The following is a 10925-nucleotide window of genomic DNA, read 5'->3' on the forward strand; positions in this document are numbered from 1 at the left end:
TAAAAAAAAAAAAAAAAAAAAAAAAAAACCTCACATATGCATAGCTTCATCTGTCTGTTCAATTGTATCCTTTAAAATATACTTTGTAATACATTGGCAATTGTGAGTATACTGTCTTCCCCGGTTTCTGTGAGCTGATCTAGCAAATTAATGAATCCAAGAAGGGGGTTGTGGGAACCTCCAATTTGTAGCCAAGTCGGACACAAGTTGTGGGTAACCTAGGAATCTACAACTTGTGACTGGTGTCTAAAGTGGGGGCCAGTCCTGTGAGACTGAGCCCTTAACTCTGGTTAGTGCCAGAAATGAATTGCAGAACACCCAGCTGATGTTGAAAAATTGTTTGGTGTGGAAAAAAAACCCCACATATCTGGTGTCAGAAAAGGAGAATCAGGTGTTGTGGGCGAGTATATAAGAAAAATCATTGTTTTTTCTCTATAGACTTAGAAAGTTAAAACACAGAGTTACAGTATGACCCATTTGTTCAACATTTACTGAGGTCCTCCTACACGCAAGGTATATTAACAAAAACAAATTAAAACACAAGCCTACATAAAAACTTGTACATATATGTTCACAGCATTATTCATACTAACTAAAAAGGGGAAACAATCCAAACTGTCAATTCACTGATGAATGAAAACAGGAAACACAAATATCGGATATTTAAATAACTGGTGAATGGATAAACTGTGGTATAACCAAAAAATGGGCCATTACTTGGCTACGAAAAGCAATAAGTATTCATACAAGCTACAACATGGATGAACCTCAGAAACATTATGAACTGGGCATGGTGGCTCAGGCCAGTCATCGCAACACTTTGGGAAGCCCAGGCAGGAGGGGTGCTGAGACTGGGAGTTTCAAGATCAGCCTGGGCAACAGTGAAACTGTCTATATGAAAGTTTTTTTAAGGCCGGGCACAGTGGCTCATGCCTGTAATCCTAGCACTTTGTGAGGCCGAGGCGGGCGGATCACAAGGTCCAGGAGTTTGAGACCAGCCTGGCCAAAATGGTTAAACCCCGTCTCTACAAAAATACAAAAATTAGCTGGGCACAGTGGCTCACACCTGTAATCCCAGCACTTTAAGAGGCCGAGACAGGTGCATCTCTTGAGGTCAGGAGTAAGAGACCAGATTGGCCAACATGGTGAAACCCCGTCTCTACTAAAAATACAAAAATTAGCTGGGTGTGGTGGCGCACGCCTGCAGTCCCAGCTACTCGGGAGGCTGAGGAAGCAGAATCGCTTGAACCCGGGAGACGGAGGTTGCAGTGAGCCGAGATGGTGCCACTGCACTCCAGTCTGGGAGACTGAGCAAGACTCTGTCTCAGGAGAAAAAAAAAAAAAAAACTACAAAAATTAGCTGGGTATGGTGGTGCATGCCTGTAGTACCAGCTACTAGGGAGGCTGAGGAAGGATCGCTTGAACCCGGGAGGCAGAGGTTGCAGTGAGCCTATGGTGCCACTGCACTCCAGCCTGGGCAACAAAATGAGACCCTGTCTCACCTGTCTCAAACAAACAGCTAAGTGAAAGAAGCCAGGCACAAAAGGTCATATATAATTCCACTCTCACAAAATACCCAGAATAGACCAATCCAGAGACAAAAAATAGATGAGTGGTTTCCAGACACTGGGGAAAGGGGGAAATAGGGACTGACTGCTAATGGATAAGGAGTTTTTCTGGGGTAATGAAAATGTTCTGCAAACAGCAGTGATGGTTCTGAATATATTAAAAACCACTGAATTGTATACTTTAAAAGGGTAAGTTTTATGATATGTGGATATTTCAATTAGAAGAAAAAACTGTGCATTAAAAGGATGTCAAAATGGACGTTAATAGCTCACAATTTTATCTGACTAATTCTCAAGTTTTGAAGAGGATTGGCAAAAAACACACACTTACTGGAAACCATACTTCCACCCTCCTTCCTGTGGTCTGAAAATACAAAGAAAGACCTCATGTAACACATGGTCATAAAGGAAATCTATTTTTTCCATTGATAGCTAGTGCAGGGACTAGAAATCAGAAAAAAAAAAAAAGACAAAAGCATCTAGTAGAGTTAGCTTAAAATGGGAAACATATAGCATTAAAAGATAACTCACCAATTCCAAAGATCCAGGAAATGAAATAACCTATCTGTTTTTATCATCCCTATATTTGGGGGGTGGGAGGTTACACAGCTACTAAACAACAAAACTAGAATTCAAACCCAAAGTTATCTGATTCCAAAAGCTGTGCTCACTTATTCATTTATTCAACATTTACTGAACCCTCCTACATGTCAGGCACTAGATTACATCCAAGAAAATAGTAAATAAGCCAATTAATAAATAATAGCCAAAGGTATGAAGAATTTATCAAAGTAAAGGAAATTATTAGTGCTGGGATGGGAGAGCTATTTTATATTGGATAGTCAGGAAGGGCTCTCTTAAAAAAAAAAAAAAAAAGATATTTGAACAAAGCTCTGAGTGAAAAAAAAAAAAAAAAAAGGAAGCCATCCAGATGTGTGAGAAGAGCATTCCAAATAGAGAAAATAACAAACAGGAGTAGCAAGGAGGCCAATAAGGCTACAGAGACATCAGTACCTGGAAGAGGTTAAGGCCTCCTAGGCCATAACATGAATTTTGGATTATATTCTGAGGAAGAGAGGGAAGTCATAGTAGGATTATGAGTGAAATGACATGACTTTTGTTTAGAAAGAATCTACTGGGAATCTAAAGAGATAAGTAAACGGATGAGGGCAGAAGTAGGAAAACCAGTATGACACTGCTAATATAATCCAGGCAAGAAATGAGGATGTCATCTGTATTTACATCAGGAATTCAGAAAAACAGTTGAATTCTGGATATATTTTGAAAGCAGAGCGGCTAGAAATTTGCTAATGGTTTGACTGTAGGGTGGAATGAACCCAAGGTTTCTGGCTGAGCAAATGGAATGAAGTTGCCTATATACCAACATGGGGAATACTAGAGAAAACAAGTTTGGGTAAGATAAATAAAAAACACAGTTTTATATGTTTACCTATCTGCTAATCTGTTTTTGTCTTACCCACTACACTCCATAATGATTTTTGTGCAATATAGTTTTCCAAAAAGTAGTGAAACAGGACCTGAATTTGGGTCTTTTGGTTACAGAGCCTGTGTTCTTTATCTCTAATGAAGTTTTACAAAAGCAGCTAAATGAAAGTAGTCTTTTCTTAGAATAAAACAACTCGAAAGCATGTGCTGTTTCTTGGTGAGCCAAGAACTACATTCACAAATAAAGGCTTTCAAACGAGGACACTTTAATACCTGACAAACATGAACAAGTATTTTGCAGATACTAGTCATAATGAAGCAGACAGCAACAATATATAGATGGAATAAAATTCATCTAACAAATGCTTAATTTAGGTAAATACTAAGGAGAACTATATTTTCAGAGAGATGCCAGATCATCCCACTTTTTTATTTTTATATATATTTTTTGAGACAGGGTCTCACTCTGTCACCCATGCTGGAGTGCAGTGGCACTTTATTTTTTTATTTTTATATAAATTTTTTGAGACAGGGTCTCACTCTGTCACCCATGCTGGAGTACAGTGGCACAATCCTGGCTCACTGTAGCCTCGAACTCCCTGAGCTCAGGTGATCCTCCCACCTCAGCCCCCCATGTAGCTTGGACTACAGGCATGTGCTACCACACCCAGCTAATTTTTGTCCCATGCTGGGATCATCCCACCTTAAAAACTCTCCTCGATAATGAAGATTATCTTTGAAGGCCAGGCGCGATGGCCGGCCTTGAAGGATAATCTGATATTACTTTCTGCTTTAGATCTCCTGCTTCATTAAGGCAGAAAAAAATACTTTCCCTCTATCCCTTAAATGTGCACACAGTGACTACAGTAAATATTTGTCCATTACTTAACACTTCAAAAAGCATGCCTAAATAGCAAATTCTGCATTAGTTTTATTCTATTTTAGGTCAGTCTATTAAGCAATTCTATAATAGTAAGGTTTAGTACCTATAAAGAAATAATTTAAAATTCACATTTATATACCAAACAAGTGGCTTATTTTCTTGCTGCATGTGTTTGCCTTAACTGTAATGTTCTTCATAGTATCTTCATATTCTTTATAAAAGAGGAAGTCAACTAACCTAATTTCATTCTAATAGAGACATAGCAGTAACTGCTGGTAAGTATGTACTTATCTGGAAAGTGACTTACTCAAAATTACACAGTAACTGAGTAGTGAAGCTAGGATTAGAAACTAAGCTCTGAAATCTGTTGATGTTGTGAAGGTGTAAGTAATGAACACAGTTTGGCATCACAGAGAAATCACTGGTGTAATTATGTAACTTTTCAGTCAAGAATTAAGCATTTACTAAACTATTTTATAGTTTTTATAGCTAAAAAAATAAGAAGAAATATTCCTGAGTTTATAACACAAGGTTACTTTATGTATCAAATTTTAAAAAGTTGTTCTCATGTGTATAGTTGTGTACTGAGTAAAATTATAATGGTAAATTTTTACTGTTCAAAAAATAATCCTTTTTTTCCTTTATTTTTTTTTTAGCTGGAGTCTCACTGTCGCCCAGGCTGGAGTGCAGTGGCATGATCTCGGCTCACTGTGAGGCACCTCCGCCTCCTGGGCTCAAGGGATTCTCCTGCCTCAGCCTCTCAAATAGCTGGGATTACAGATGCGCTCTACCACGCCTGGCTAATTTTTTTGTATTTTTAGTAGAGACTAGGTTTCACCATGTTGGCCGGGCTGGTCTCGATCTCCTGACCTCAGGTGATCCGCTCACCTCAGCCTCCCAAAGTGCTGGGATTACAGGCTTGAGCCACCATGCTGGCCCATTTTCTAACTTTTCATTATGTTGTAACCCTTTCATACTGACATCAACAAACAGACGTGGTATCTAACTGTCAAGGCAACATGAGTACTATAACAGTAATGTCTGTAAAAGTCCATATTCCATTTCTCTCAATCACTATAGCCAATTACTTGAGCAAAGAGCACTGGGCTGGGGGCAATGGTTCATCCTGTAATAATCCCAGCACTTTAGGAGGCCAAGGTGGGCAGATGGCTGAGTCCCAGAGTTCAAGGCCAACTTCAGCAACAGGGAAAAAACCCATCTCTACAAAAAATACAAAAATTAGCCAGGCATGGTGGCATGTCTATAGTCCCAGCTGCTTGGGAGTCTGAAGTGGGAGGATCACCTGAGCCTGGGAGAACAAGGGCGCAGTGAGCCAAGACCGCGTCACTGCACTCCAGCCTGGGTGACAGAGTGAGACCCTGTCTCAGAGAGAAAAAATTTTAAAAGCTGTGAATAATCCAAAATAATGCATTATTTCTAAGTCTGAAAATAAGCACACATTCATACTTTATCTCCTGTTATTAAATCTCAACCTCCTTCCATCCCTCCAAATTGACAGTTAACAGTCTAAGACCCAGCTAGGTAAGAGAGGAAGTAAATGCAGAAAATTTACAAGGGTAATTCAACTGACCATTTATCTCAACTATATCACTGTTTTTAGAGTTGACAAACATCAACTACTATGCACTGACTTTCTAAGATCTTAAGACACAACGTAACAGGAGGTTGTATCTAAAATTAACAATTCTAGAATGTCAAATTAGAAAATTATACAGGGTATACGTTAAAATTGCTAATTTAGGAGAAGTCTGAATGAAACAGTTAAATTCTAAAATCAGAAATTATATCCAGGAAGTCAAGTATTTCATAACATTAAATAATCCATAGGAAAGAAAAAAAGGTTATAAAATATAAAAAAAGCATTTAACAACAAAAAAAAATACAATTTTAGGATTCACCTGAGAAAAGAATACCTCAATACTGCTACACTTTCAGAAATGTTTAGAATCACATAAAAATTCACTTCAATAAAAGAATGCTTCTGCAGTTCAGGGATAAAAGTTTCTACCAAATAATCAGAGTCCCTAAAATGCTAAAACTAAAAATTTGCTACAAGAAACTTTTCATGTAATATTTTAAGATTTTTAGAATTACCAAAATTAAATGTAGATCTGTTTAACTCCTGTCAATGTTAGGTATTGCCACAAATATAACATTCTCTTAATGATGGTTTCTTAAGGCTGGGCACATTGGCTCACGCCTGTAATGCCAGGATGTTGGGAGGCAAAGGCAGGTGACTGCTTGAGCCCAGGAGTTCCAGACCAGCCTGGGCAACATAGTGAAACTTGTCTCTACAAAATACAAAAACCTGTAGTCACAGCTACTCAGGAGGCTGAGATGGAAAAGATCACTTGAGCCCAGGGAGATTGAAACTGCAGCAAGCCGAGACAGCACCACTGCACTCCAGCCTGGGTGACACAGTGAGACCCTGTCTCCAAAAATGAAAACGTTTCTTAAAACATAATTTAACTGTAATCCTACTTGGTGATACATTACTTTTTTTCTAGGAAGGAAAAGAAAAAAAGAAAATGAGTAAAGAATGTCTCAAAGGGATCACGTAAGTCTGAAAGCCACTATCTTGAATTGTATATGGCAGAACTCTAGCAATATTAGGGAGTAGAGCGTCCCCAGCATTTACAGGTGTGCCAGAATACTGATCTCCCATCCCAGGAGTTTCATGAGAAGCTGCCTGCCAGGTGCTTCTAGCCTCCCAATCTCATCTACTTTAGTGTACTATTCAAAACTTACTTTCTATGTGGACAGAACCTAAAAGATGGTTGAGACGCACTGACAGAATACATTAAAGCAGTTAACTAGCTCAACTTTAAAATACACACTATCCAATAAGAAATTCAAAGTCTACCCTTACTTCTTGTACTCATTATCAAGTAATGAAATCCCATGTTACATTTGTATGATATGGCATTTAAAAAAAAAATACAGTTCCTCTTAGAGCTTAAGTAACTTTTTCAGCAGCAGCAACATCCTGGTGTGGGTAAGATAAAGAAATCTACTAAAAGCTTTTTGGGTTAAGGACATGGTCATTCCATGTTACAGCTTATTTTTTCCTAATCGAAATCCCCAAATGATCAATTTCCTAGCCTTCCTCCATGTTTTTTCTCCACTGCACTATCACCTTCTAATACACACTTGGCCAGGTGCGGTGGCTCACACCTGTAATCCTAGTACTTTGGGAGGCCGAGGCCAGTGGATGGCCTGAGGTCAGGAGTTCAAGACCAGCCTGGCCAACATGGCAAAACCCAGTCTCCACTAAAAACACAAAAAAATTACCTGGGCGTGGTGGCCAGCGCCTGTAATTCAGCTACTCAGGTGACTCAGTAGAATTGCTAGAACCCTGGGAGCGGAGGTTGCAGTGAGCCAAGATCGCACCATTGCACTCCAGCCTGTGCAACACAGCAAGACTCCATCTCCACACACACACACACACAAAAAAACAAAAACAAAACACAACTAACTTAAATATGTTGCTTTTTATCTGTCTCTTCTTACCAGGCTATTTATTATTAAATCCACAAGGGCAGAAATCTTGTCTGCTTTTGTTCATTGCTATAACCACAGCACCTAGGTAAGTGTCTGACACATAGAGGTCCCCCAAAAGATAACTGGCTCAGTGAATAAACAAATTTGATAATTTGATTGAAGATTTATGTATAATCTAGTTGTCTTAAAAGAGCCAAATGTTGCCATTAAGATAGTCAGGATATAAATTCTGTATAACAAAGATACAGAATAACCACACAGACAGTAGGGTTGTCTTTCAAACAGCCTGACTTACATATATTAAAATATTATTAAAGATACTACCAGCAAATCTGCACTAGATATTTTAAAATACAAATAAAAGGGAAAGACTTTTTATTTTAATAAAAATAGGAAGCATCCGTTTTCCATTCCTCCAACCAGAAAACACAGAAGGACAGAGAGTGATAAGATTTCGATGGAACAAGGTGAAGGAAAAACTTAAAAGAGTGGTAAGACAGTCTGATAGTAATACTTAGGGCACAGAAAAATGCACTATTGCACTGTCAATCAAGTATTTGTTTCCAATTCTTAAGACATCATGTAGGCCAGGCACGGTGGCTCACACCTGTAACCCCAGCACTTTGGGAGGCTGAGGCGGGTGGATCACCTGAGTTTGGGAGTTCAAGACCAGCCTGACCAACATGGAGAAACCCTGCCTCTACTAAAATACAAAATTAGCTGGGTGTGGTGGTGCATGCCTGTAATCCCAGCTACTCAGGAGGCTGAGGCGGGAGAATCGCTTGAACTCGGGAGGTGGAGGCTGCGGTGAGCCAAGATCGCCCCATCGCACTCCAGCCTAGGCAACAAGAGTGAAACTCCGTCTCAAGAAAAAAAAAAAAAAAAGACACCATGTAAAGTTCAAGATTACCAACCCCTCTCTTACAAACAAATCTGCCTTTTCCAGATACTAAATCTAACCAGATGACACACTATGTTCTCTTGTCAAATACAAGTGTTGTAGATTTTAATCTTAATGTTTAGCCTCAAATAATGTTTTAATCTTAATACAGATAATCTTAAACTTGTTATAAAAAATGTTTTAATTTTAACACAGATAAAAATCTTTAAGTGGTAATGTAGCCTATTGCATCTACTGTTCAACTAGCATTCCACAGTTCCTTTTTTGGCCTCAAATGACGAAACTTCTCTAACGTCTCTGGGGAGACTAGTGTAAAGTATAATGTTTCCTGAAATTGTTCCTGTTTTTTCCCTGCACCATTCGTGACATCTCTTCAACTAGAAATGTTACATAAAACTTTTCTGTTCTGCAGGCAAGTCCAGAGGGAGAAGCAACGTAAAGAGAATATTGTAAGGAAAACAGGTTAAAAGGGGAATAACATAAAAGCACAGGAGTAAATGTGAGGCAAAGCTATATTTGTACAAAAGAGGAAGAAGATGCAGAAAAGGGAAGAAAAACACTTTTAGCAGAGAAAAGAAAAAAATGGAGGAGGAACAGAGACTTGTTTCTTCCAGAAACAAAAGCAAAAAACACTTCTAAGAAAACGTGGTCTCTTTACCCAACGGGATATTATGAAAACGCTAAAGGGTATTCAGCTGACACTCCTATTGAGCGTTCTATTTTCTCTTCCAATGTCTTTGATACCGCTAGTCTTCACCTGTGAATTAAATGCAGGCTATAGATAACTCAGTCAATCTCTACAAAATTACAATTGTGGTTGCCATCTTTGCCTGGAAACAAAAAACAAAAAACCCACAACTCCCTAGATTCGGGAAAAAGGAGTAAATTAAGTTGGAAAGCCAGAAAACCACGCCTTGCTAAGTCGGGTGGATATGGCACAGGTTAACAAACGCCTCCTACCAAACTAAGGTTCCACTAAAGGTCTGGGAATAAGGGCAAAGAGATGTATAGCCTTATCGCGACCGCAAGGGTGGGGCCTTGTAGGGGGAAACAAAATAGAGGGCGAGCTATCCCGAGAGGTTTAAGGGGGCTGAGGACTCGACTCTCGGGAGATCGCCCATCAGGCGGTGGACACGGGTCAGCTTCGAGAAGAAGGAGACAGTGGACTGCTGGAGGAATGTCCGCGAGAATACCGAGGCTGATAGTAAGAGAAGATACCCACGGGCACAGGATTAAGAGTCAAAGGGAAGAGAGGGACGGGGCCGAGCAGTCTGGGGGGCCCCGCGTGGGAGGCCGGAGCAGAAGCCGCTAAGCGGCGTCCGCAGCCAGCCGCCTTCTCCGGAGACGCATTCCCGGCTCCCGCACTCAGCCCCTCGCCACCCCTGCCCCGGCAACAACCGCGGGCGCAGCTGTTTCTGTTGGGCCAGGGACAGCGGGGGTAAAGGCAACCCTGGGGCTGGCGAGCAGCAGACTGGCAGCGGCCGTGTGTGTGTGTGTGTGTGCGGGGAGCCGATTCTGAGACCGCCAACGCCAGACTTTGCCCTTTCTCCCCCAAGCCTCCTTTATCACCCAACTTCCCGGCCGGCTGGTGTCCGCTTCGACCGACGGATACCGCACCCCCCACAACGCCTCTCGCCGCCTCTTGCCCCTCCCCCGACGCCGAGCTGAGGGAAAACAGGCCACCCGGACCGATCCCGAACCTGCCCGGGTGTCCCCGAATCGCGGACGCCACCCCCGCCCGAACGCTGGCACTCTCTCGGCGGCTCCCTGGCCCGCCCAGATGCGGCAAACTCCTCTCACCTGCATTGACGCCATGATGGAACCATCCCCGCAAGACCGGCGAGGCCAGAGACGCAAGGGGAGGAGCTGCCGTGCTCGCGTCACGCCGCGGGGGCTCAACATTCCGGGCGCGGGGGCGGGGCCTGCGATGGGAAGGGGATGGCGCGAAGGGATTGGCTGGCGCGCTGGGCGGACGGGAGGAGGGGCTACGGGGCGGGGCGAGGACGCGGTAAATGGCGCTCGGAGTACTTTCCGTCTCAGTCCGGCTGACCGCTGCGGTGTCTGGTCCCCATTTACTCTCGTTACTGAGGAGACACGGCTCCAGTTTTGACCCGATTACGGTTGTTTTCTTCGTGTATACCGCGAAATGCTGATGACGTCCGGTTCCGCGCAGTTTTTTTCCTATTTCGTTTTGTTTTTCCAACCACAGCTGTGCGGTTCACAGATTTTTCCCTTGGGATGTGTTTTCCATACCACCAAGCCCACTCTCAGAGCCTTGGGGCCCCATAAAACTTCCTGCGCAGCTGCTTTCCGGTCTTTGCAGACCTGGAAGCCTTCTCGTATTCTTAATTTGGGGAAGAGAGACATAGGTTTCCTTGTACAACGGGATGAGGATTTAAGAGCAGAATGACAGTGATATTTTAAAGGCGAGGGTATTTAGATTTGTGGAGCTGAAACTTGCCTGAAAAGGGAGAGAAAATTTGGAAGTTTGTTGTGTGCGGTTTCTGCCCCTTACCCCAGCTCTTCCGTTTTAAACTTCGCATGTATCAACAATAGTTACGGTTGTTGCAGCAGTCTAAATTTGATTATCAGATTTGACCTTAGG

The 10925-nt window shown here is 41.9% G+C and overlaps 1 protein-coding gene across 5 annotated transcripts in view; it reads right to left on the reverse strand.

Annotated features, from left to right (window-relative positions):
* Positions 1-10222, reverse strand: part of UBE2W (ubiquitin conjugating enzyme E2 W) — an 87711-nt gene extending 77489 nt beyond the window's left edge. For 3 of the 5 annotated variants that reach the window (XM_032759859.2, XM_032759858.2, XM_058443743.1), the window contains exon 1: positions 10121-10222. In XM_032759859.2, coding sequence (XP_032615750.1) covers positions 10121-10222 — 102 coding nt within the window. Of the gene's footprint in view, positions 1-1899; positions 1933-10120 lie in introns of all 5 variants that reach the window. The other 2 variants (XM_032759861.2, XM_058443745.1) reach the window with 2 other exon arrangements.
* Positions 10223-10925: the final 703 nt, after the last annotated feature.

The sequence above is a fragment of the Hylobates moloch genome, unplaced genomic scaffold (genome assembly GCF_009828535.3).
Source record: "Hylobates moloch isolate HMO894 unplaced genomic scaffold, HMol_V3 SCAFFOLD_9, whole genome shotgun sequence".
NCBI classification, from domain to species: Eukaryota; Metazoa; Chordata; class Mammalia; order Primates; family Hylobatidae; genus Hylobates; species Hylobates moloch.